The 26984-nt window shown below is 40.0% G+C and overlaps 1 protein-coding gene across 2 annotated transcripts; it reads right to left on the bottom strand.

Annotated features, from left to right (window-relative positions):
* Window positions 1-165: 165 nt before the first annotated feature.
* LOC115156991 (inositol polyphosphate multikinase) lies at window positions 166-20557 on the bottom strand. Of its 2 annotated transcripts, none has more exons than XM_029704823.1 (6): window positions 19687-20557; window positions 17803-17888; window positions 16673-16769; window positions 16072-16244; window positions 6017-6098; window positions 166-3681 (listed from the first exon to the last, which is right to left on the bottom strand). In XM_029704823.1, the coding sequence occupies exons 2-6, from the start codon at window positions 17818-17820 to the stop codon at window positions 3038-3040; spliced, it is 1014 nt and encodes a 337-aa protein (XP_029560683.1). In that variant the 5' UTR covers window positions 17821-17888; window positions 19687-20557; the 3' UTR covers window positions 166-3037. The 2 variants fall into 2 exon arrangements, with proteins under 2 accessions (XP_029560683.1, XP_029560674.1); XM_029704814.1 differs by having other exon boundaries at window positions 19683-20556.
* Window positions 20558-26984: the final 6427 nt, after the last annotated feature.

The following is a 26984-nucleotide window of genomic DNA, read 5'->3' as shown; positions in this document are numbered from 1 at the left end:
ATGAGCTAGTGACGCGACAAAACCTGAGGCTCTAGTCAACAACTCTTCTTTTCAGTACTCACGTTATACTGTAAGCCAGGTTATTCTTCATTTTGTCTGCACAAAGGGAAATGGGAGTGAGGAGAAAATACATTGATTCAAAGACTACAAGGTAAAACAACCAGATGTTCATTGGGAATACATTTTATTAGTAATAATAATCATCTGCCAAATATACAGCCATTATTGAATCCATCTACATATTATACATATTAATATAGGTCATTTACAAAAGTAGTAATTAGTCAGCAGTTTCAATCCGATCAGATATGAGAGAAACAGCAGATACATCATCATTTCATGTTACTGTATACGTCAGAACCGATCAGCTTTCCCTCAGGACGGACAGACAGCAGAGTCAATGGGAGGAGAGGATACATGGGGGATTTCCATAGAGAACATTATGATAGCACTGACACTAATGCATATTATTCCAGACCACAGGAAGAAGCATGAAACCCAGGGCTCGTATTTACAAAGTGTCTCAGTAGGAGTGCTGATCTAGGATCAGCCCCCCCCCCCCCGTCCATATGTTATTCATTATGCAAATCTTAGGCAAAACTGATCTAATATCAGCACACTGAGACTCTTTGTAAATAAGGGTCCAGAACAATAATTACAAGCTGGAAAATAATCTGATTCCACTAATCAAATATCTGATTACTTTGCTACAGTTTGCAACAACAAAAAAGTTTAAGTGTTTGAAAAACAGAGAAATTGACAACATTCTCACTTCTGATTGGCTGAAGTCTAAAGACAAAATCCAGTCTTGCCACATTTCTATCGGGTATTATAGAAAACGTACACAACTTTTCCACACAGGGAAAGTCATTGGTTAGTTCACAGCAAAGGAACAGATTTTATACATTGGCTATATTCATTTGTTTTTCAGTGCATTATTGAACAAAAAAGAAAGAACAGCAGACTTAAGCAAATACAAAACAAACATTTGTTAACTTCCTGCCCATTAACTATTCAAAAGACACAGGTTTACCCTTAAAATAGAACTGGTGTGTAAACAAGATCACAAATCATTGTAGAACAACTCATAATTGACTGTACCAAGATGTAATGTACAGTCCTTCTATAGAGTAAAATGTATTACAACCACAACGTCTAAAGGAGCTGCAGAGGATGTCAACTGTAAACAACCATCTTAGAGGTACCTTATTCTGTAACGATTTGCATTATTGTACTTCCATATACACGGACCACTCATAGCACATCTATAAAGACAAATTAGCATAAGCCTATATGTTATGAAATGTTGAATTTAAAGTGCTTAAAGGTTGGTTATGAGTACTTCATGAAGATGAGAGTTACTGTAATGTAAATCAGTATCTACAATTTAGAGAATTTTGCTAAAACAAACAATGCCCTGGTGCAAAATGCTGAAGCTGGTCGCTTGCTAAGGAGTTGGAACAATAACAAAGAAATTATGAGTAAATGTAACAATGTAAAAGCTGCCAGAATGATAAATGTCTGAAATGAATATGAAGTAAAAAGAAACAAGTCAGTGATAATAACAGTGAAATATCTTCAAAAGACTGTAAACGTTTCTCATAAAGGTTCTTCCTCCTTACCATTTCAAATATGTACTCAATTGTCAAGTTCAGAGTATCATCCAAAATTACTTTTTGTCTTTTGTTATTAGTTTCAAATCAAACACAGAAATTGAGCATTGTCTGCATATCTTTGAAAATATATGCATATCTTTGTTAAAAATAAAATCATAGACATTCCATAGCTATCAGGGTTAAGAAGAAGCAAATGAAAAACATTTCTCTTCAACAAAAAAAAAGACAATATCTTGATAGGGAGATCACACTGTGGAAGCACTGTCAGGGTACTGACAACACCACACGGATCTAATTCACTTCCAGGACTTCAAGTTTAGAACACTAGCAACACCGTGCGCCCTCTCTCCGAAAACCACCAGCACTTTGGCATTCTATTCCTCTGAACATGAATCACTAGATCAACAATCTCAATCTCTCTCTGGTCAGTTTGTTCATGCATTATCAGAGTAGCGTTTTGAATTTCTTTCCAATTAAACAGACCCCGACACAGTGTACAAGTGGGCAGAGGGAGGACAATCCATGTCATCTTAATCTGTCGTGGACAGATGTGGGATGTGACAACTAACGAGGACCTCTGTGACTAACGAGGAGCTCTGTGACTAACTGTGACTAACGAGGAGCTCTGTGACTAACGAGGAGCTCTGTGACTAACGAGGAGCTCTGTGACTAACGAGGAGCTCTGTTCCGGTACACTGATTTCTCACTTTGACAAATCACCGTTTCGCAGGTGCTCACATCTTTCAAATTGCAGAAGGGTAGGGGACATTTGGCCCATTGACTTGCCTGAAACTTGCAAAGTTTCCATTTTGGGGGGGTGGAGACCTCGCAAGTCACATTAGTATCTTTCTCTTAACTTCTCCTCCCAGAACCTAAATGACCATCTGATGCAATTATGCAAGATTTTTGTTCTGTTTTTTTTGTTCTGGTAAGAAGAACAGGCAATTTGTCAGCAAAATATATAGAGAACAGCAATGCTAAAAGTACTTAATCTGTACTGTATGAGTATAATAACTTGGATAAAATTTTTATCATTCTGTCAACTTTCTGGGAAAATATAAGACAAAAGGATGTGAAATCTGAGATCTGAAAAGACTTGAGCAATATTATATAAAACATACAACATATGATCAGCAAGCCAACAAATTAAGGGTACTCTTTAGAGATAATCCTGTGAGTAATGGTTACAGTCATTTACCTGAGTTAGATACCTGTTAACAGTGGTTAAAAATCAAGAAGCACATACATCGGACAAAGAGTTATGGAGAAATGACTTCATCGATATAGTGCATATAGTGCAGAGAATCACAGGGCGAGGGGACGAGGGACTGTGGGCGCTACAACTCCTCCATTCACACAGTAAAACACAGATGGGTACACTTAACCAATGGACAGGCAGAGACACCACTGGAGAGAGAAGGTTATTGGTGGAGGATCTGCTGCAGCACCTCCAGCAAGTGTTTCAGGCCATAGATATAGCCTTGGTCCTGGCTCTCACTGGGGAAGACGTGGGCAAAATCAATCATCCTCACCTCCACTTCGCTGGCTCTCTGCTCTGGATGCGGCTCCCCCCGGCCTCCCTCCCCCACCCCAGCCTCTTCCAGTTGGGCTTTGATACCGTTGCCGTTGGGTTGTTCTGCTGACACCAGACCTGGGCACTTCCACGTGCTGTTGTCCTCCTGGGGGTTGGGGCCTGTCGTGGTGGCTCCGGTGGCATTGCCACGGTGACCCCGGGTGCAGCCCTTCTTGTACATGGCGTACATGGTGGACAGGCTGTAGTCAAGCGGCACGGCAACCTGGATGTTGTTGTTGTATTCCAACACTTCTTCATTGGGCTCGCAGCAGGCATCAGCAGCAGACGTAGTCTTCTCTGGGGGGGCCCTGAAGATATGGCCCTCAGGGCTGGGAGGGGGCAGACCCTCGTATACAAACAACAGAGAGCTGGCGTAGAAGGTTAACTGGCTCTGGCCCTCGAACCATCGCAGGATGTTCTGGACCTTCAGGATACTGGCAGCGATGGCGTCTTTTCTCAGACTCCTCCCATTAGAGAAGAATTTGGATAAACCTGGGAGAGGAATGGGAAAGGAAATTGTTGTTGTTGAGGAATCCAATGTTTACTGATAAGAAATAGACGATGCCTGAAGCTTTTTCTTAATTGAGAGCAAGTTTAGCTAGCGACTACAACCTACACTAGGGGTCTCCAATTACATTAAGCTGTTGGACAATTTTTGAGTGGATGATCGGTGGGCCAGAGCATGGTTTTCAAATAAATAGTACACTGCAAATTGACCGCAAGAATCCCAAACAGATATAGTATTCGACAAAAACAGAATCATTACAAACCTTGATTACGCTGGGATACGATCACATATGCCTCTAACTAAGTGTGGGAATACTTGGGAACAAAGTTCCTCAATTAAAATCACTGAGCTGATTTCTTGGTGATTTTACAGTCATGTCCAACAACTAAAATTATTTGCAGTACCAGTCAAAACTGGACACACCTACTCATTCAAGGGTTTTTCTTTATTTTTACAATTTTCTACATTGTAGAATACATAAAAGCTATGAAATTACATATGGAATCATGTAGTAACAAAAAAAGTGTTAAATCAAAATATATTTTATATATTTGAGATTCTTCAAACCACCCTTTGCCTTGATGACAGTTTTGCACACTTGGCATTCTCTCAACCAGCTTCATGAAGTAGTCACCTGGAATGCATTTCAATTAACACGTGTGCCTTGTTAAAAGTTAATTTGTGGGATTTCTTTCCTTCTTAATGCGTTTGAGCCAATCAGTTGTGTTGTGACAATGTAGGAGTGGTATACAGAAGATAGCCCTATTTGGTAAAAGACAAAGTCCATATTATGGCAAGAACACCTCAAATAAGCAAAGAGAAATGACAGTCCATCATTACTTTAAAAGTTTCTTCAAGTGCAGTTGCAAAAACCATGAAGCGCTATTTTTAATACCTTTATTTAACTAGGCAAGTCAGTTAAGAACAAATTCTTATTTTCAATGATGGCCTAAGAACAGTGGGTTAACTGACTTGTTCAGGGGCAGAACAACAGATTTGTACCTTGTCAGCTCGGGGATTCGATCTTGCAACCTTTCGGTTACTCGTCCAACGCTCTAACCACTAGGCTACCCTGCTGCCCCGCTATGATGACACTGGCTCTCATGAGGACCGCCACAGGAATGGAAGACCCAGAGTTACCTCTGCTGCAGAGGATAAGTTCATTAGAGTTACCAGCCTCAGAAATTGCAGCCCAAATAAATGCTTCACAGAGTTCAAGTAACAGACACATCCCCTGTTCAGAGGAGACTGCATGAATCAGGCCGTCATGGTCGAATTGCTGCAAAGAAACCACAACTAAAGGACACCAATAAGAAGAAGAGACTTGCTTGGGCCATGAAACACAAGCAATGGACATTAGACCAGTGGAAATCTGTCCTTTGGTCTGATAGTTTATAGTTTCAACCGCCGTGTCTTTGTGAGATGCAGAGTAGCTGAACAGATGATCTCCACATGTGTAGTTCCCACTCTGAAGCATGGAGGTGGTGTGATGGGGCTTTGCTGGTGACACTGTCTGATTTATTTAGAATTCAAGGAACACTTAACCAGCATGGCTACCACAGCATTCTGCAGCAATACACCATCCCATCTGGTTTGTGCTTAGTGGGATCATAATTAGTTTTTTAACAGGACAATGACCCAACACACCTCCAGGCTGCATAAGGTCTATTTGACCAAGAAGGAGAGTGATGGAGTGCTGCATCAGATGACATGGCCTCCACAATCACCTGACCTCAACCCAAATGAGATGATTTGGGATGAGTTGGACCGCAGAGTGAAGGAAAAGCAGCCGACAAGTGCTCAGCATGTGGGAACTCCTTCAAGACTGTTGGAAAAGCATTCCTCATGAAGCTGGCTGAGAGAATGCCAAGCTGTCATCAAGGCAAAGGATGGCTACTTTGAAGAATCTAAAATATATTTTGATTTAACACTTTCTTGGTTACTACATGATTCCATATGTGTTATTTCATAGTTTTGATGTCTTCACTAATATTCTACAATGTAGAAAAGAGTAAAAATAAAGAAAAACCCTTGAATGAGTAGGTGTCCAAACTTTTGACTGGTACTGTGTGTGTGTGTGTGTGTGTGTACACATACATACACGGGGCAAATTCGCCACGTGGGTGATTTTGATTTGGGCACTAAGTTAAAAAAAACAACATATATATATATATATATATATATATATATATATAAATATATATATATATCAAAATCACCCAGGTGCCGAATTTGCCCCCTGACCTTCAGCGTGTTGATAGAGACAGAAGGATATAATGTGTATTTTGTGACAGGATTATTATTGTTTTAGGAGCTCACCATCTGTGATGGTGTCCTTGAGAAGGCCTCGCCCGTAATGTTGATCATACGAGTGATATTCGTCAGAGTTGACCTTGTACACCTGGAGGGTTAGAAAGACAGAAGGAAGAATTAACATTAACAGAAAGAAATAGATGCAGTACATAGGCCTGTTTTCACTAAAAAGCAAAGCTGCACAACTTCAAAAGGAGATGAGTCTCTATATAAACGTTCAACTCAACGTGACCTCTCCATGATAGAATCACGGGTAGAATATGCCCTCTGCTGGAGAAATTATGTGTAAACACCATTTGCTGAAAACATATTATGACGCACACATACAGTGGGGCCAGGAATGATTGGATATCTTAAAAAAAGATGAGCAAAAAAATACAATGAAAAAAATTACAAAAACAAATCATTGATGGATTTGCTACATTTGCATATATTATTATTATTATTATTATTATTATTATTATTATTATTATTATTATTATTATATATATAAATAATTTATTTTTATTTGCATTACTTGTTAAACAAAATCTCTGATTCTGAGCAATTATATTAGCATAAAATAATTGTAAATGTTTTGAGCATACTATATATATATATATATATATATATATCTCAGTATTTGTAGTCTTTTCGCTCATCTTTATCAAGGGATCCTATAATTCCAGACCCCACTGTAATGTGACATAATGTACAGTACTTATGTTTCTGTGATATTAATAGCAATGCGAGTAGAACTCAGAAGTCTGAGGACACAGAGACATTAATTCCATGTCCATGCTGAGAGGAGCAGAACTATTTACCAGAGGGATTCCTGCCTCTATCACTGCAATCAGGAACATCATTATCAGTAATGAGTCTCATCACCCTGTGGTCACACACTGCAGACAAGCAGATTTTTCCATGCTCTGAGCCAAAAAGCCTTTGCCCCCCCCTGGGAAAACTACAAACCCTGCTCCTCAGATGCTCCTTGACTACAGAGTATGTCAGTGGATGACTTGTGCTGCAGGAGGTATGCGTTCTTACAAAGCCTAGGCTATAATTAAGCAATAAGGCCTGAGGGGGTGTGGTATATGGCCAATATACCATGGCTAAGGGCTGTTCTTAAGGACGACAACAGAGTGCCTGGATACAGTCCTTAGCCGTGGTATAATTGGCCATATACCACAAGTGTCCAAGGTGCCTTATTGCCATTATATACTGGTTACCAACATAGTTAGAGCAGTAACAATACATGTTCTGTCATACCCATGGTATACAGTCTGAGATACTATGGTTTTCAGATAAAATCTGCATTCAGGGCTCAAACCACCCAGTTTATAATGAATCTTATTCACTTACTAGTTTAGTTCATTAGGATCCCCATTAGCTACTCTTCCTGGGGTCCACATAAAACGTGCAAATATATGACAAAGTACAGAACAGTCATAGACAAGGACAATAAATAATAATTTAAACATGAAAAAAAAGGTCATAAGAGTCATATATTGGAAAGACAGACAAAAATACTTTACACACCGATACATATTCTTATATACAGTTAAATTGGATCTTTACAAAAGAGGTACAAGATGTTTTAATGTTTTTTTAAAGCTAAACTAGTTTTTTTGCCTGAGTAACCTCTGGTGGCAGAGCATTCCAAGATGACATTACTCTATACATAACTGAGCAACACACCATGTTAACTAGTAAGAGGAGTAGTGAGGTGGATGAGTAGACCGCATGGTATGGCTGAGCTTAGTGCAGATCCTAGGCCATAACTAGCAATATATATATTCCTGAAGTGAAAACTAAACCAGTGGTCCTCAACATCACCGGATCATTTATTTGCTGGTCGAATAGAGTTTGTGCTGTACAGTTCGTATTCCAATGAGACAAACAGACCATGTAACCTAACTGAAGCCTGTTCACTGTTTATACTCCACAGCGTGGGACTGACAGAGAAGACCAGTTATCATGTTACCACCATGACAGATCTCTGAGGAAAACCCAGAGGAGAGGAGGGCATAATGGTGATTGGGATAAAAGGAGAGGTCCTAGTCAACAGATCTGAGATCAGTCAGAAGCTAGCTCCATGCTGTTCTACTGATGGATGCTTCCTATTACTGACCTCCGTAGAGGCTAAACACTGAACACGGCTTAACTGTCTACGAGAATGTATCAGTCTCAAGCTTGACTTTTGAAAAATATAATTAAAATGTTCAATAAAACTATATAGCATGTGGCAGTCCAGCTGTATTGGAATCTGATCGTTTAACAAAGTTTAAGAAAATGTATGTTTAGAGTTCAACAGATGCCAAAGACTGGAAGCTGCTCTATACTTAGTCCACTAAAAACACAACAACCAAATGAAAATCTAATTTTATTGGTCGCATACACATATTGTTCAGTGGTTAATCGCAGGTGCAGCGAAATGCTTACGTTCCTAGTTCCAACAGTGTAGTATACATAACACACACAAACAGTCATAAGCAGACATTGAATATCCCTTTCAGCATGGTAAAGTTATGATTTACACTTTGGATGGTGTATCAATACACCCAGTCACTGCAAAGATACAGGCGTCCTTCCTAACTCAGTTACTGGAGAGGAAAGAAAACACGCAGGGATTTAACTATGAGGCCAATGATGACTTTAAAACAGAGTTTAAAAGGGATACTTTGGGTTGCTAGCAGATACCCATAGACTTCCAGTCATTGTGCTAACGCTAGTTAGCATTGGCTCAACAAACTACCTCAAACTTCCTTCATAATGGACACAGAGACATAAATGGTATGCACAAGTTCATTTGACTCTGGGGGAGTAGATAAAGGGCCTCATTAACAGGATATTTTGGGAGTTTGGCAACTAAATGTTTTAAAGTCACCATTTGCCCCATGGTTAAATCCCTGGCAGTTTCCTTCCTCTCCGTCAACTGAGTTAGGAAGAACGCTTGTATCTTTGCAGTGACTGGGTGGGGAAGTACATAAAAGGCCTCATTGCCAAAATCTCCAAGTACGCCTTTAATGGCTGTGAAAGGAGAAAACTGAGGATGGAGCAACAACATCGTAGTTACTCCACAATACTAACCTAATTTACATAGTGAAAAGGAAGCCTGTATAGAATAAAACATTTCCAAAACATGTTTGCAACAAGGTGGCAAAGCAATTAACTTTTTGTCCTGAATACAAAGTGTTATGTTGTATTGGATTTGCCCCAAACAACATATTACTGAGTACCACTCTCCATATTTACAAGCAAAGTGGTGACTGCATCATGTTATGGGTACAGTGCCTTGCAAAAGTATTCATCTCCTTTGGCGTTTTTCCTATATTGTTGCATTACAACCTGTAATTTAAATGGATTTTTATTTGGATTTATTGTAATGGACATAACAAAATAGTTCAAATTAGTGAAGTGAAATTAAAAAGAACTTGTTTCAAACAATGCAAAAAAAATTACAAACGGAACAGTGGTGCGTGCATATGTATTGACCCCCTTTGCTACGAAGCCCCTAAATAAGATCTGGTGCAACCAATTACCTTCAGGAGTCACATAATTTGTCAAATAAAGTCCACCTGTGTGCAATCTAAGTGTCACATGATCTCAGTAAAAGAAATCTATACACACACACACACACACACCTGTTCTGAAAGGCCCCAGAGTCTGCAACACTACTAAGCAAGCGGCACCATGAAGACCAAGGAGCTCCCCAGACAGGTCAGGGACAAAGTTGTTGAGAAGTACAGACCAGGATTGGGTTCTAAAAAAATATCAGAAACTTTGAACATCCCATCCCAAGAATATGGCACCACAACAAGCCTGCCAAGAGAGGGCCAACCACCAAAACTCACAGACCAGGCAAGGAGGGCATTAATCAGAGAGGCAACAAAGAGACCAAAGATAACCCTGAAGGAGCTGCAAAGCTCCACAGCGAAGATTGGAGTATCTGTCTATAGGACCACTTTAAGCTGTACACTCCACGGACATGGGCTTTACGGAAGAGTGTCCAGAAAAAAAAGCCATTGCTTAAAGAAAAAAAAATAACAAAATGCGTTTGGTGTTTGCCAAAAGGCATTTGGGAGACTCCCCAAACATATGGAAGAAGGTACTCTGGTCAGATGAGACTAAAATTGGGCTTTTAGGACATCAAGGAAAACGCTATGTCTGGCGTAAACCCAACACCTCATCACCCCGAGAACACCATCTCCACATTGAAGGTTGGTTGTGGCAGCAACATCATGCTGTGGGGATGTTTTTCCATCGGCAGGGACTGGGAAACTGGTCAGAATTGAAGGAATGACGGATTGCGCTAAATACAGGGAAATTCTTGAGGGAAACTGGTTTCAGTCTTCCAGAGAATTGAGACTGGGATGGGGTTTCACCTTCCAGCAGGACAATGACACTAAACATACTTCTAAAGCAACACTCTAGTGGTTTAAAGGGAAACATTTAAAGGTCTTGGTATGGCCTAGTCAAAGCCCAGACATCAATCCAATTGAGAATCTGTGGAATGACTTAAAGATTGCTGTACACCAGCAGAACCCATCCAACTTGAAGGAGCTGGAGCAGTTTTGCCTTGAAGGGCAAAAATCCTAGTGGCTGGATGTGCCAAGCTTCAAGTTAGAGACATTATGTCTTATTTCTTGTTTGTTTCACAATAAAAAAATATTTTGCATCTTCAGTGGTAGGCATGTTATGTAAATGAAATGATACAAACCCCCCTAAAAAAATCAATTTTAATTCCAGGTTGTAAGGAAATAAAATAGGAAAAATGTCAAGGGGGTGAATACTTTCACAAGCCACTGTATGCATGTAATCGTTAAGGACTGGGGAGTTTTTCAGAATTAAAAAAAGAAAGTGAATTGAGCTAAGCACAGGCAAAATCCTAGAGGAAAACCTGGCTCAGTTTGCTTTCCACCAGACACTGGGAGATGAATTCACCTTTCAGCAGGACAATAACCTAAAACACAAGGCCAAATCTACACTGGAGTGGCTTAACAAGAAGGGTGAATATTAATTACTGTTTTGACTTAAATCTGCTTGAAAATCTATGACAAGACTTAAATGGTTGTCCAGCAATGATCAACAACCAATTTCACAGAGCTTGAAGAATTTTTTAAAGAAAAAAAAAAAAAAAAAAAAGGGCAAATGTTGCGCAATCCAGGTGTGAAAAGCTCTTAGAGACGTACCCAGAAAGACACAGCTGTAATCACTGCCAAATGTGAACCTAGCATGTATTGACTCAGGGCGTTGTTTTAGGTTACTTTTTTTCTTTCTTTTTTACAAACGTAAGAATTTTCTTCCACTTTGACTTTGAGTATTGTGTAGATCTTTGACAAACAATGACAATTAAATCCTTTTTTAATCCCACTTTGTAACAAAATTAGGAAAAAGTCAAGGGGTGTGAATACTTTCTGAAAGCAAGATGACGCAGGACTAGAATACAATACGCATATGAAGTGTCACATATGAAGTGGGTAAAACATTGTTAAAGTGACCAGTGATCAATGACTATGTACATAGGGAAGGAGTCTAAGGTGCAGGGTAGAATACTGGGTGGTAGCCGGCTAGTAAAAGTGACTATGTTCAGGGTACTGGCGGAGTCCCGCTAATGGTGACTATTTTAACAGTCTGATGGCCTGTATACGTGTTTCCTTTATTTTGGCAGTTACCTGTATGTTACAATGTTACATAAGCATGCTTTGGTCCTTGGGGTGGAGATGAGGTCTTTGCTCTTCCGTAAGTCATTATGGAATGGTAGAATAGCGTTGTGTTGGTATTGGCCCTGTGAGATTGATTTGTCAGTGATGACCAAACAGAGCGACGTAGAACGGACCTGAATGAGGTATTGAACTCTTCACATAAACATTAACCTTGTGAGGTGTGGAGCCAGTCTGACAGGAACTGGGAAATTGGAAGGTTACGGCAGACTAATGAGACTAAATGCCATTCCATCTCCAAATACACAGGCAAACAGCAAAATTAGCTTAAAACCAACGCCTGACCTAAATAACTTGTACAGTACCAGTCAAAAGTTGACACACCTACTCATTCAAGGGTTTTTCTTTATTTTTACAATTTTCTACATTGTAGAATAATAGTGAAGAAGTCAAAACTATGAACACATGGAATCATGTAGTAACCAAAAAGTGTTAAATCAAAATAGATTTTATATTTGAGATTCTTCAAACCACCCTTTGCCTTGATGACAGCTTTGCACACTTGTCATTGTCACAACCAGCTTCACCTGGAATGTTTTTCTCAACAGTCTTGAAGGTGTTCCCACATATGCTGAGCACTTGTTGGCTGCTTTTCCTCCACACTGCGGCCCAGCTCATCCCAAACAAAAGTGGAGGCCAGGTCATCTGATGCAGCACTCCATCAATCATCTCCTTGGACAAATAGCCCTTACACAGCCTGGAGATGTGTTGGGTCATTGTCCTGTTGAAAAACAAATGATAATCCCACTAAGCACAAACCAGATGGGATGGCGTATTGCTGCAGAATGCTGTGGTAGCCATGCTGGTTAAGTGTTCCTTGAATCCTAAATACAAATCACTGACTGTCACCAGCAAAGCACCCCCACACCTCCTCCTCCATGCTTCACGGTGGGAAACACACATGCAGAGATCACCCGTTAACCTACTTTGCGTCTCACAAAGACACTGCGGTTGGAACCAAAAATCTCAGATTTGGACTCGGTTGAAACTATAAACTATCAGACCAAAGGACAGATTTCCACCGCTCCAATGGCCATTGCTTGTGTTTCTTGGCCCAAGCAAGTCTCCTATTCTTATTGGTGTCCTTCAGTAGTGGTTTCATTGCAGCAATTCGACCATGAAGGCCTGATTCACGCAGTCTCCTCTGAACAGTTGATGTTGAGATGCGTCTGCTGCATTTATTTGGGCTGCAATTTCTGAGGCTGGTTACTCTAATGAACTTATCCTCTGCAGCAGAGGTAACTCTGGGTCTTCCTTTCCTGTGGCGGTCCTCATGAGAGCCAGTTTATCATAGCGCTTGATGGTTTTTGCAACTGCTCTTGAAGAAACTTTCAAAGTTCTTGACAATTTCCAGATTAAGACATGAAGGTCAGTCAAAGTAATAATGGACTGTCATTTCTCTTTGCTTATTTGAGCTGTTCATGCCATAATATGGACTTGGTATTTTACCAAATAGGGCTATCTTCTGTATACCACCCCTACCCTTGTCACAACACAACTGATTGGCTCAAACACATTAAGGAAATTCCACAAATGAACTTTTAACAAGGCACACCTGTTAATTCATTCATTCCAGGTGACTACCTCATGAAGCTGGTTGAGAGAAAGCCAAAAGTGTGCAAAGCTGTCATCAAGGCAAAGGTTGGCTACTTTGAAGAATTTCAAATATATTTTGATTTGTTTAACACATGATTCCATATGCATTATTTTATAGTTGATGTCTTCACTATTATTCTACAATGTAGAAAATAGTCAAACTAAAGCAAAACTCTTGAATGAGTAGGTGACTGGCACTGTATGTATGCAAGCATGAAATTGATAGATGTGACTGACTGTAGACCCATAGTCTGTGTTTTCTCAGTATTTTGTCAGTACAGGACCTTTTTTTATTTTAAAAGTATGTAGTTCTGTCGTTGAGATGTTTTTTTGTCTATTAAAGGTTCTGTATTATATCATGTGTTGTGTGCACCCCAGGAAGAGTAGCTGCTGTTTTTGAAACAGATAATTGTGATCCTAATAAAATAGCAATAATTAATGCACCTAAATTATCCTTCCAGTCTCTAATCCTGCCACTCTGGTTCAGCTGCCCAGGCAGGTGTGTCAACACCTGGTAAACACCCTGGAGGGATTGTCATTGTGTTCCTGCGATTACCATATTAACGGAAAACAACTCGTCTGACATATCTCCCTCTCTAACTTTAAGCATCAGCTGTCAGAGCAGCTTACCGATCACTGTACCTGTACACAGCCAATCTGTAAATAGCCCACCCAACTACCTCATCCCCATATTTTTACTTATCCTCTTGCTCTTTTGAACCCCAGTATCTCTACTTGCACATTTTCATCTGCACATCTATCACTCCAGTGTTAATGCTAAATTGTAATTATTTCGCCTCTATTGCCTTACCGCTCTAATCTTCTACATTTGCACACACTACATAGATTGTTCTATTGTGTTATTGACTGTACGTTTGTTTATGTGTAACTCTGTTGTTTTTGTCGCACTGCTTTGCTTTATCTTGGCCAGGTCGCAGTTGTAAATGAGAACTTGTTAAAATAAAAAAATATTAAAAAAATTGTTCAATACTAATTTAACTGGTTTTGCAACTATACTGAACAAAAGTATAAATGCAACAATTCTGGTGGGTATGCAGACCATGGAAGATCTGGGACATTTTCAGCTTCCAGGAATTGTGTACAGATCCTTGTGACATGGGGCAGTGCATTATCATGCTGAAACACGAGGTGATGGCGGCGGATGAATGGCACGACAATGGGCCTAAGGATCTCGTCCCGGTATCTCTGTGCATTCAAATTGCCATTGATAAAATGCAATTGTGTTTGTTGTCCGTAGCTTATGCCTACCTATACCATGACCCCACCACGGGGCACTATGTTCACAATGTTGACATCAGCAAACTGCTCGCCCACACGACACAATACACGTGATCTGTGAGGCCGGTTGGACGCACTGCCCAAATCTCTAAAACGACGTTAGAGGTGGCTTATGGTACAGAAATTAACATTAATTTCTCTGGCAACAGCTCGGGTTGACATTCCTGCAGTCAGCATGCCAATTGCACACTGTGCATTGTGTTGTATGACAAAAAAACTGCACATTTTAGAATGGCCTTTTATCATCCCCAGCACAAGCTGCACCTGTGTAATGATCATGCTGTTTATTCAGCTTCTTAATATGCCACACCTGTCAGGTGGATGGATTCTCTTGGCAAAGGGGAAATGCTCAATAACAGGAACGTAAACAAATTTGTGCACAGAATTTGAGCGAAATAAGCTTTTTGAATCCATCCATTTCTGAGAGCTATTATTTCAGCTCATGAAACATGGGACCAACACTTTACATGTTGCGTTCATATGTTTGTTCAGTGTCAATGTAGTTGAGCTCTGGCAAAAGCTCTCCAAGTTTTTCTTTAAACTTTATTTCTGTCAAGGTTGAAAAAGTAACTATTAATATAATGAACACAGTGGAAATCAGAAGTGAACAAAACAACTCTTCATATAGAAACAAGCTCACATTCTGTAACGGTAGGGAAAGGGCAGTCTTAATGGTTACTAATGCCAAGTCAACACTAATGATTATCTAATAGGCAGTTACTCTGAAATTGTTGCCCAAAGCTTTATGGGAATCTCTGAACACGGTCATTCAACAGCAAGCAGGAACAGAAAGCTGGAACAGCAAACAGGAACTCCCCAGTCAACTAACAACGTTAAGCTCATGTAATGATTTGCATGATATTGATCAATTGATGGCAGGTTTGTTCTAAGGTAACTTTAATACACTAAAGTAGCTCATCATTAACTAGTAGCCAATGATTTATGATATGATGAAGATACAGAAATGACTTTCTACCTAGTGCTGTATAATAAATAACTTCTGTATTTGTATGAGCAGTATTCATTCATTTTTGATAGGCTACTTGATGAAGCATATGTTGTTAGCCAGCCCAGCAATGCTTTATGTGCTATTGTCTTGAGAAAATAAACCCTCAATTGTCTGCACATACTTGTGAATACTTGCATTATTCAGGAGTGTAACTTGGTTTAGATGAGAAGTTGCTCACATAGTTGATTAATAGTTTGTTAAAGGATACTAATGGCTACTGTGATATTTACTGTAAATATTGCTGCAGAGCAAGAATGCCGAGTTGCCAAACTGTACTTTAAATTGAAAAGTAGAAATATCTTTGCGACACCTCTCCACAGACTCATCAGTCAGAATAAGCCCTAAGGTACTGCCACCCAGGATTCATATAGCCTCTCAATAAAATGAAATTAGCAGTTGGAGAGCCCTTTTCAACCCAGTGGGAGGGACTCATGAGGCTGAAGAGGAAGGCTCACCCTCATTCCAAGAAGCAGGAAGCCAATCTCCTCCATCAGAGGGTACTTCTTGATCTGCTGGTCCCGCTTCTCTTGGGAGGCGTAGGGGTCGTAGCTTTTCTGGCCGATCTTGACATCCATAATACAAGGCTTCTGGAACCGCCGAGTCACGTCCTCCAGTTTCAGGTACAGCTCTGTGATGTCATCAGAGGGCGCAGAAACATGGCATGAGAGACGTTAGAGATTTAGAAATATAAAATCAACACATTTAGCCACTAGAATGATAGAAGAGGCGGTGTTTCACCCCTACAGCCATACAGTATTTCTAGTAGCAAAGCACTGCCATGATTGTTTACATTTATACACCGGGTGGGTCTAATCCTGAATGCTAATGGGTTAAAACCGCAATCCCGCCGGTGTTTTTGAACGGAGTGCTGTCCTAGGATCAGTTTCTGCCTTTTAGATACAAATGACTTATGATTTAATGGGCAGGGAGGACCTGATCCTAGATTAGCACTCCTCCTCAGAGTTCCTTTATGAATACAGGCCTTGGTACATGTTGAAGTAATGCTGAAATAATGTCCTAGGTACGTTTTATGATTTCTTATGCACCGGTGTTTACCGTTAGGAGATTCAGGCGAGGACCAGGTGCCAAAGTATTTAGGGAGGTGATGCTGGAGGTCCAACATACACGGGTCGCCACAGTCCTCAGCGTAGACCTGGAAGAAGCAAAGCACATCCTGGAAGAATCAAATCAGCTCATGTGACGGAACTAATCACCATCTCTATGTGGGAATTTCAGTGTCTTATTTGATTAGGGTGTTGTTTAACCAACAAGTCACATGTAGGGGTGGCAGCTAGGCTAGCGGTTAGAGCATTTGGCCAGTAACCGAAAGGTCGCTGGTCGAAAACCCGAGCTGACAATGTGAAAAATCTGCCGGTGTGCCTATGAGCAAGGCACTTAACCCTAATTTACTCTAGCTACAATACTATAGCTGATCCAGAACAACGAAAACATTTCACTGCACCTGTCCAGTGTATGTGAGAATAAAAACTTTTTCTTCATTTATTTTTATTAGAAGTAATGCATAGTACAATACAAACATCCTTTTCCTTCCCTTTTATAGTTCACTACCATGAAATGATGGTGGAAGTAGCCAAGTTTAACTACTAATACATGATTCCTCTGTAAGAGAGTGTTTCCAAAGCAACCATTTCATGTTGTGGACATTTAGTCCACTTTAACAATAGGGGAGTAAGCGGTTCCGGTGGAAAGCCCTCATAACCCTCGGGCTAAATGTTGCAGTGGACACGTCGAGACAAACACCTTTCATAAGCCCTTCAATAAACAGATAGCCCACTGGTTTATATGCAGAGAGTGTGCCGACCTTACCCAGTGAGTTAGTAAAGACGTGGACTACATTACTGTGCAGTGTTGCCTGCTAGGCTTCCTCAATAGCTACTCAGGGAGAATGAAAGATAGAGGGGTCTAAGGACTATTCACTCACTTTTTACTAACTCATTTAATCTACACAAACTTGAACATAACAAACTTTGTTCAAAGTGACATGGGAAAATTGTTCCCAAGTACATAAAGTAACATTTTGTAGACATTAAAGGGAGGACTTTTTGCAGACTTCATGTAGAACGGAGAGTAATTTCATAGAGAATACTGTACTGTAAAAATAGTTGTACTTTCAGATATCACATTTTTATTCATTTTTTCCAGCATCAAAATACATGGATGGTTACCTTGCTGTAGAACTGCATCTCTCTAGGACCTCTGGGAGGGGGCTGGAGCTGTTTGAGTACTGTGCCATCAGGATGTTGCAATATGCCTGTTGTAACAAAAGTTGTGGGTCATTCTGACACTTAAAGATCTAGTACTGGTTGCCACATAAAGGCCTAGTTTGAATATTTCAAAAATACATCCTTCCTCTTCCTGCTAAATAATCACAACTGTCACAACTATTCAACCATGTTAGATTTGTAGTTACTCTCCAAGAGAGAAAGGAAGGATACATTTCTAAAGAATTCAGACAGGGCTAGGGTTGCAAAGCTACTGGTCATTTACCAATATTACCGGAACCTTCTGTAATGTTGGTTTTTAACAGGTAATCTATGGCAATCTAGGTCATTTATACATAAATCACTTTTTTTTTTTTTTTAAATACATTCATATTGTCTGAGTTTCTAGTGGATAGACCATATGGTTCGAAAGAAAAATAGCCCAATTAAGGGAAAAAAGCATCTAATCAACAATGGTATTATTTTGAATTAGCTCTGCAACTCCAACTATTGACTTTATTCACAACTGCCACTAGTTTGGTGCCAAAACATTTACAACAAAGACAAACTGACATAGTTAAATAAAAAAATGTAAAAATATATAAAAGGATATTTCTTTCTGAAACTCTCATATTAAACATTAAACATAAGTTGATGGTTTATATTTAGGATAATGTTTTACAGCTTTGTCATTCTATTTGTTTATTTTAAAATCATCTTATTTGATTATTTTACATGTGATAAGGCCACACAGAGGGCCAGAGATAATTACAGACACCTGGGATAATCTGAAGTACCCAAAAATGCCACTAGATTTCAGATTTAAAAAGCTTGATAGTTACAAAAATGTATATAGTAATATACACCGTACCTTTGCAAACCCAGACAGGGCCAAACAGATTTCCATTTGGAAACCTGTAATACCTAACTGACAAGTGCAAAGGTTAACTTGTGTTTTACAGGAAGTCATAAAACTATGGACCTTATACAAAAACGCCTGAACACCAGTAACCTATAAACTCTGACACTATACACTCACTATGTGAGACTGCTCTAATATAAGATAGGAGTTGGAAAAAGAATTGGACCACACTCCTCTCTGAGATATGTCAACAGAATTTGACTGCCTCAGGCACAGCTTGAATCTTACAACTGAAATCGCTTGAAATTGTTAAACAGTAGGAAATGAACACTCCCAAGTATCAGCGTTTAATCAACTCAGAGATTAGCTGAATCAAGAGTCTTAAGTGACCTAAATACAAATGTGACACCTATTCCCTCCTGGGTGTAGGATTCAACTGAAAGGCTCTTAGCAGAGACAACCAGGATTAAATCCCATTTACACTGGTGCTCTGTCACTGTCTCCCAGGCCAGAAATAATACATTGGTTCTTCCCACTCCTGACAGTTCAGTTTTAGCTAAGGGAGTCTTACTTCAGGCATTGGATTTTGTAAGCCTATTTCATGATTTAGGTTATAGCCACTGGCAAGTTGCTTGGTGAGGTTGTAGGCTATAACTAAGTGGAGGATCTGTTAGAGAGCTGATACTACATGCATCAACCGAAGTACACAAAAGGCTTCAAGCAGGTGCTCTATTCTGTTATTGACTGACATGATGAAACCTATAACAGTGGCTTCCTTACTCAGGATTCTTGTCCTGGAGATAAATAATCCCGGGAAGACAGTGTAGCCCACTTCTGTCAGCTTTTCTGAAGTATAGTAACTGAACCAAAGGAGAGCTATTCCACCATGCAGACCAAGTTTACACAATGAAATGCCACTCACTAGTGGATAAACATGCACCGTGGCGAAAGGAAAACACATTTGTTAAGTTCAGTCACTGACCTACTTTATCAACGCCATACTTATGACCGGCCACCTGATGGGAGAGCGGCACACATCCGTTCAGGTGCGCCGCCTGCGATCCTCCCTTCTCCTTCTCCTTCACCGAGCCGGAGAGACAAGTCCCCAGGTTCACCATGGGTCTATTGATTTCCAGTCTTCCCAAAGCTAAAGATGAGTCCATTATCTGATGTTGAGTTGACATTCGCAATTCAATGGCTTTCAATAAAATAAAATAGGCAATCTTTAATTCACATGTTGATATCAGTTTGGTAATCTGAGCAACCCCCCACACAATTCCGAGCCCCGAGGGGTGTCTCCATCGAATTGGTCAAATGGGCTCGCGTTAGTATTTAAAATGTAGCAAGGCTCCAAAAGCACTGCTACAATGAGTTTCATATCTTGGTCGGCAAAATTAATACAGTCTGGCCACATCCCACTTCCTCAAGAGAAACGTATACACTCCTCTCCCGAAACTGTTTTGATGACACAAGACCGATATTTGCGCGCAATGTCGAAAAGTGGAGTTTCCTCTAAACTACTTATAGCGCGACCCGTTTATATTGCTATTTGGAAAACACATACATTACAAACAAGCCCCGTTGTTTACCCGTCCCACAATGCTAAAAGACAGGCTGCTAATCGTGACATCATATCTGACGTACAGGCTCCTTGACGCGAAATTGTTTATCAATAAAAAACCAGCATGGGAAACGATATAATGTCGGACACGCTATCAATGTCTTTGAAGAGTTGCAAGGACCTTCACATTCGAACCTTATCCAATGTGTGCGTCTGGGCGGCTATCCCCTCTAGCTAGCTAACGTTACCTAACAACACTTTCGACACTGCCCCTACTGTCGCAATTCTATCTACTTCTGGCAACCGCTTCAGCGCGGTGGCTTTTCCATCACTGTCGAACAAATTTCCTGTGATCGTTAACTTTCTAGGGTCGTCACTAGTTAACACAGCCACAAAGTCATAAACCCCGCCCACTTCTACAATTGATCTTCTTAAAATCCGATTTTAAACATAATCTTAACCGTAACCGTACCTTATGAATAAACCTAACCTTAAATTAAGACCAAAAAGTACATTATTGTTTTCATACATTTTTATAATATCGCCAATTCATACTTTGTGGCTGTGCTATCTATTGGAAACCACTTTCTAGGCGTGAGTAATTTTGACAGTATTGCGACACAAGATTATCAACCGTTTAATCGAGAATAATATGCCTACCGAAGATGCCTGCATTATTGGTAAGTAAGCGAAATGTAAAACCATGAATCGATTTAATTTAAAGCTGCAAAATCGTACTTTTTGTACGACTGACCAAATTTACATAGAAATGTTTTATAGATCTGTCATTCTCATTGAAAGCAAGCCTAAGAAGCTGTACATCTGTTTTATGTACGTTATTTCTATGCTTCCCGTTCTTAAATTTCGTTTTTGCGTCTTTTACTTTTGCATCTTTTACAGCTGAAAACACAATATTTTTGGTGACAGAGTGGACTACCTGTGATAATTACACCTGTGTGTAAACGGAAGACAGAGGCCACAAACATGTTGTCACTGAAAAAATACTGGAGGCTGCAAGATCAGTGTACAGTAAGTGTGTATTTTCCATTTGTGAAATTATTTTGATGTGATATAAAAGTAGAGGGATTTATGTTTCTAGAACCGTAATTGAGAATCGATTCACGTTTAGATGGAGTATTTGGCAGTTTTGTCTTCAGAGCCAATTTGCCCTTTAAACATAACATGTAAGATCCTTGGACTAAGGAGTAATACTGGGCTATATTAGCCCATCACTGTGCACAAAGCAATTTATTTTATCTTATGATTATGTCATTTTGAAACACTAATATGGAGTCCTCAAACATCATCACTTGTTTTCTTTCCAGTGCTCTGATGTCTCATCATGTAAATAAGACTCAATAACAAATCACACTGTAGTGGGAATTGGGCCTTATCTGTTTGAAAATCACGTAATCATAATTGTGCCTTATCTTGTAAACATGGTTGGGTGTATGAGCAAGTTAATTACATTTGAAGATGTCCACTCAATTATCATCCCTTTGGGCACAATTACAGTGATTTCGGAAAGTATTTAGACCCATTGACTTTTTCCACATTTTGTTACGTTACAGCCGTATTCTAAAATGTATTATTATCATTATTTAACTCAGCAATCTCCACACAATACCCCATAATGATAAAAAAACAGAAATACCTTATTTACATAAGTATTCAGACCCTTTGCTATGAGACTCGAAATTGAGCTCGGGTGCATCCTGTTTCCATGAATCATCCTTGAGATTTTTCTACAACTTAATTGGAGTCCACCTGTGGTAAATTCAAATGATTGGACATAATTTGGAAAGGCACACACCTGTCTATATAAGGTCCGACAGTTGACAGTGCATGTCAGAGCAAAAACAAAGCCATGAGGTCAAAAGAATTGTCCATAGAGCTCCGAGACAGGATTGTGTCGAGGCACAGATCTGGGGAAGGGTAACTTCTGCAGCATTTGAAGGTCCCCAAGAACATAGTGGCCTCCATCATTCTTAAATTGAAGTATTTTGGAACCACCAAGACTCTTCCTAGAGCTGGCTGCCCGGCCAAACAGCAATTGGGGGAGAAGGGCCTTGTCCAGGGAGGTGACCAAGAACCCGATGGTCACTCTGACAGAGCTCTAGAGTTCGTCTGTGGTGATGGGAGAACTTTCCAGAAGGACAACCATCTCTGCAGCACTCCACCAATCAGGCCTTTATGGTAGAGTGGCCAGATGGAAGCTACTCCTCAGTAAAAGGCACATGACAGCCCGCTTGGAGTTTGCCAAAGGGCACCTAAAGACTCTCAGACCATGAGAAACACAAGTCTCTGGTCTGATGAAACCAAGATTGAACTCTTTGGCCTGAATGCCAAGTGTCACATCTGTAGGAAACCTGGCACCATCCCTACGGTAAAGCATGGTGGTAGCAGCATCATGCTGTGGGGATGTTTTTCAGAGACTAGGAGACTAGTCAGGATCTTGTGAGAGATGAACAGGGCAAAGTACAGATAGATTCTTGATGAAAACCTGCTCCAGAGCACTCAGGACCTCAGACTGGGGCGAAGGTTCACTTTCCAACAGAACAATGACCCTAATCACACAGTCAAGACAACACAGGAGTGGCTTCAGGATAAGTCTCTGAATGTCCTTGAGTGGCCCAGCCAGAGCCCGAACTTGAACCCAATCGAACATCTCTAGAGAGACCTGAAAATAGCTATGCAGCAACGCTCCCCATCCAACCTGATAGAGCTTGAGAGGATCTGCTGAGAAGAATAAGGAGAAACTCCCCAAATAGGTGTGCCAAGCCTGTAGTGTCATACCCAAGAATACTCGAGGCTGTAATTGTTGCCAAAGGTGCTTCAACAAAGTACTGAGTAAATGGTCTGAATACTTATGTAAATTTGATATTTCATTTTTGTTTTTATAAAAACTATTTTTTTCCTTTGTCCTTATGGGGTATTGTGATGTCCTTATGGGGTATTGTGATGTCCTTATGGGGTATTGTGATGTCCTTATGGGGTATTGTGATGTCCTTATGGGGTATTGTGATGTCCTTATGGGGTATTGTGATGTCCTTATGGGGTATTGTGTGAAGATTGATGAGGGAAAAAACTATTATATACCGTACCAGTCAAAAGTTGTGATATTTCAGTTTTAAAAAATATATATATTTACAAACATTTCTAAAAACCTGTTTTTTCTTTGTCATTATGGGGTATTGTGTGTAGCTTGATGAGGGGAAAAAAACGATTTAATTAATTTTAGAATCAGGCTGTAACGTAACAAAATGTGTAAAAAGTCAAGGGGTCGAAATACTTTCCGAATGCACTGTATACTGTTTAAAGGACCACCCATAATGCATTTTGTTATTATTATTTAAAAATTATTTTACCTTTATTTAAGGTAAAGAATTTGTTCTTATTTACAATAACGGCCTACTCCGGCCAAACCCTAACCCGGACGAATCTGGGCCAATTGTGCGCCGCCCTATGGGACTCCCAATCACGGCCAGTTGTGATACAGCCTGGAATCGAACCAGGGTCTGTAGCGACTGAGATGCAGTGCCTTATACGGCTGTGCCACTTGGGAGCCCCATGTAATATGAATTTAATATAATCATAACATTTAGATTATGTAAGGATTTAAATCAAGTAGTCTAAACAATCCCATCCGGGAACAACACCAAATGTACTGAACAAAAATATAAACGCAACATGCAACAATTCAAAGATTTTACTGAGTTACAGAATTTAAGAGAAATAAACTTTTTGTGCGCATGGAACATTTCTGGCAACTTTTATTTCATCTCATGAAACATGGGACCAACACTTTACATGTTGCGTTTGATATTTTTGTTCACTATAGATTCCCCCAAAACATGAATATAACATGTAAAGAGCAATGGGATGTCTGGTCCACCAGATGGCAGAGGAGACCTGGGCCCATATCCACGTAGCATCTCAGAAAAAGTCCTAGGAATCCTGAGAAAAACTGGTAAAAGACAACAACAAAAAACTCCCAGCTCAGAGTAGGTTTTAGAATGATGTTAATTAAGACACTACTCAGACAAACTCTGAGCCAGGAGTAAAATCAATTAATGAAAGTTTCTCAGCTGGTAATCACGACAGTTTGAGGTACCGCAAAGGAAAGGCCGTTAAGCTGCTCATGGACATCGTTGCAAATGATGGGAAATAACCATTTGCAATGAGGCATAGCCAGCTATTAACACTACAGCAGGCAACCACGGTCAATGTGACTGTACATCAAATGTTGCAATGGTAAGACGATTGATATAATGTTGCCTGACAGGTTCACTTTTCTTAATTATCTCCTAATATGTTGGCGCGCATAACTTTTTTTTAACCAATTCTGATGGTTGTTAAAAGCAGAATTTTGACAATATTACCGTTATCAACACACAGTCGGCATCAAGTCACTTGCCGGTAATGTTTCAAACGACGTTGCATACAGTGTTTGAAAGGTCTATCTTTTTCATCAAACACAATCAAAGTTAACAAAAGCCCAAGATGTCTAAATTTGCCCAATTTATAGGCATTCCCAATTTAGGCCTATTTTTTTAACAATGTGATATTGCTCTCCAAAGGGACAACTTGAAATAACATAGGTAATTAAATAATCGAAAGAAAAACATTTAATTAGCCTATTTGTTATAAGTATTTAGGAATATCATGTGAAATAGGCCTCGTGAAATCATTGTCAATGTCACAAGAGATACTGTGATTATTTATGGATTAATGATATAGAAATATCAAAACAGTATTTCAACAACTCCAAAGCAATTGCATGTGGCGCAGGAACCATTGAATCACTGCATTTTTCTGTTATCAAGATACCTGCTGGTAACTCTTTAAAGGGTTAGGACAGCTCATGAGGATATTATCCAGATACCTGCTGGTAACTCTTTAAAGGGTTAGGACAGCTCATGAGGATATTATCCAGATACCTGCTGGTAACTCTTTAAAGGGTTAGGACAGCTCATGAGGATATTATCCAGATACCTGCTGGTAACTCTTTAAAGGGCTAGGACAGCTCATGAGGATATTATCCAGATACCTGCTGGTAACTCTTTAAAGGGTTAGGACAGCTCATGAGGATATTATCCAGATACCTGCTGGTAACTCTTTAAAGGGTTAGGACAGCTCATGAGGATATTATCCAGATACCTGCTGGTAACTCTTTAAAGGGTTAGGACAGCTCATGAGGATATTATCCAGATACCTGCTGGTAACTCTTTAAAGGGTTAGGACAGCTCATGAGGATATTATCCAGATACCTGCTGGTAACTCTTTAAAGGGTTAGGACAGCTCATGAGGATATTATCCAGATACCTGCTGGTAACTCTTTAAAGGGTTAGGACAGCTCATGAGGATATTATCCAGATACCTGCTGGTAACTCTTTAAAGGGTTAGGACAGCTCATGAGGATATTATCCAGATACCTGCTGGTAACTCTTTAAAGGGTTAGGACAGCTCATGAGGATATTATCCAGATACCTGCTGGTAACTCTTTAAAGGGTTAGGACAGCTCATGAGGATATTATCCAGATACCTGCTGGTAACTCTTTAAAGGGTTAGGACAGCTCATGAGGATATTATCCAGATACCTGCTGGTAACTCTTTAAAGGGTTAGGACAGCTCATGAGGATATTATCCAGATACCTGCTGGTAACTCTTTAAAGGGTTAGGACAGCTCATGAGGATATTATCCAGATACCTGCTGGTAACTCTTTAAAGGGTTAGGACAGCTCATGAGGATATTATCCAGATACCTGCTGGTAACTCTTTAAAGGGTTAGGACAGCTCATGAGGATATTATCCAGATACCTGCTGGTAACTCTTTAAAGGGTTAGGACAGCTCATGAGGATATTATCCAGATACCTGCTGGTAACTCTTTAAAGGGTTAGGACAGCTCATGAGGATATTATCCAGATACCTGCTGGTAACTCTTTAAAGGGTTAGGACAGCTCATGAGGATATTATCCAGATACCTGCTGGTAACTCTTTAAAGGGTTAGGACAGCTCATGAGGATATTATCCAGATACCTGCTGGTAACTCTTTAAAGGGTTAGGACAGCTCATGAGGATATTATCCAGATACCTGCTGGTAACTCTTTAAAGGGTTAGGACAGCTCATGAGGATATTATCCAGATACCTGCTGGTAACTCTTTAAAGGGTTAGGACAGCTCATGAGGATATTATCCAGATACCTGCTGGTAACTCTTTAAAGGGTTAGGACAGCTCATGAGGATATTATCCAGATACCTGCTGGTAACTCTTTAAAGGGTTAGGACAGCTCATGAGGATATTATCCAGATACCTGCTGGTAACTCTTTAAAGGGTTAGGACAGCTCATGAGGATATTATCCAGATACCTGCTGGTAACTCTTTAAAGGGTTAGGACAGCTCATGAGGATATTATCCAGATACCTGCTGGTAACTCTTTAAAGGGTTAGGACAGCTCATGAGGATATTATCCAGATACCTGCTGGTAACTCTTTAAAGGGTTAGGACAGCTCATGAGGATATTATCCAGATACCTGCTGGTAACTCTTTAAAGGGTTAGGACAGCTCATGAGGATATTATCCAGATACCTGCTGGTAACTCTTTAAAGGGTTAGGACAGCTCATGAGGATATTATCCAGATACCTGCTGGTAACTCTTTAAAGGGTTAGGACAGCTCATGAGGATATTATCCAGATACCTGCTGGTAACTCTTTAAAGGGT

Source organism: Salmo trutta, chromosome 2, assembly GCF_901001165.1.
Source record: "Salmo trutta chromosome 2, fSalTru1.1, whole genome shotgun sequence".
NCBI classification, from domain to species: Eukaryota; Metazoa; Chordata; class Actinopteri; order Salmoniformes; family Salmonidae; genus Salmo; species Salmo trutta.
This window is presented reverse-complemented; position numbering and strand designations above follow the sequence as displayed.

What these genes read in the sequence shown, in the direction of transcription:
- LOC115156991 (XM_029704814.1), bottom strand. Translation starts at nt 19,884, where the DNA reads ATGTCAACTCAACATCAGATAATGGACTCATCTTTAGCTTTGGGAAGA. An exon ending in GTATGGCGTTGATAAAGTAG is followed by an intron (nt 17,889 to 19,682) that starts GTCAGTGACTGA and finishes TTGTTACAACAG; the next exon opens with GCATATTGCAACATCCTGAT. An exon ending in CTCGCCTGAATCTCCTAACG is followed by an intron (nt 16,245 to 16,672) that starts GTAAACACCGGT and finishes ATGACATCACAG; the next exon opens with AGCTGTACCTGAAACTGGAG.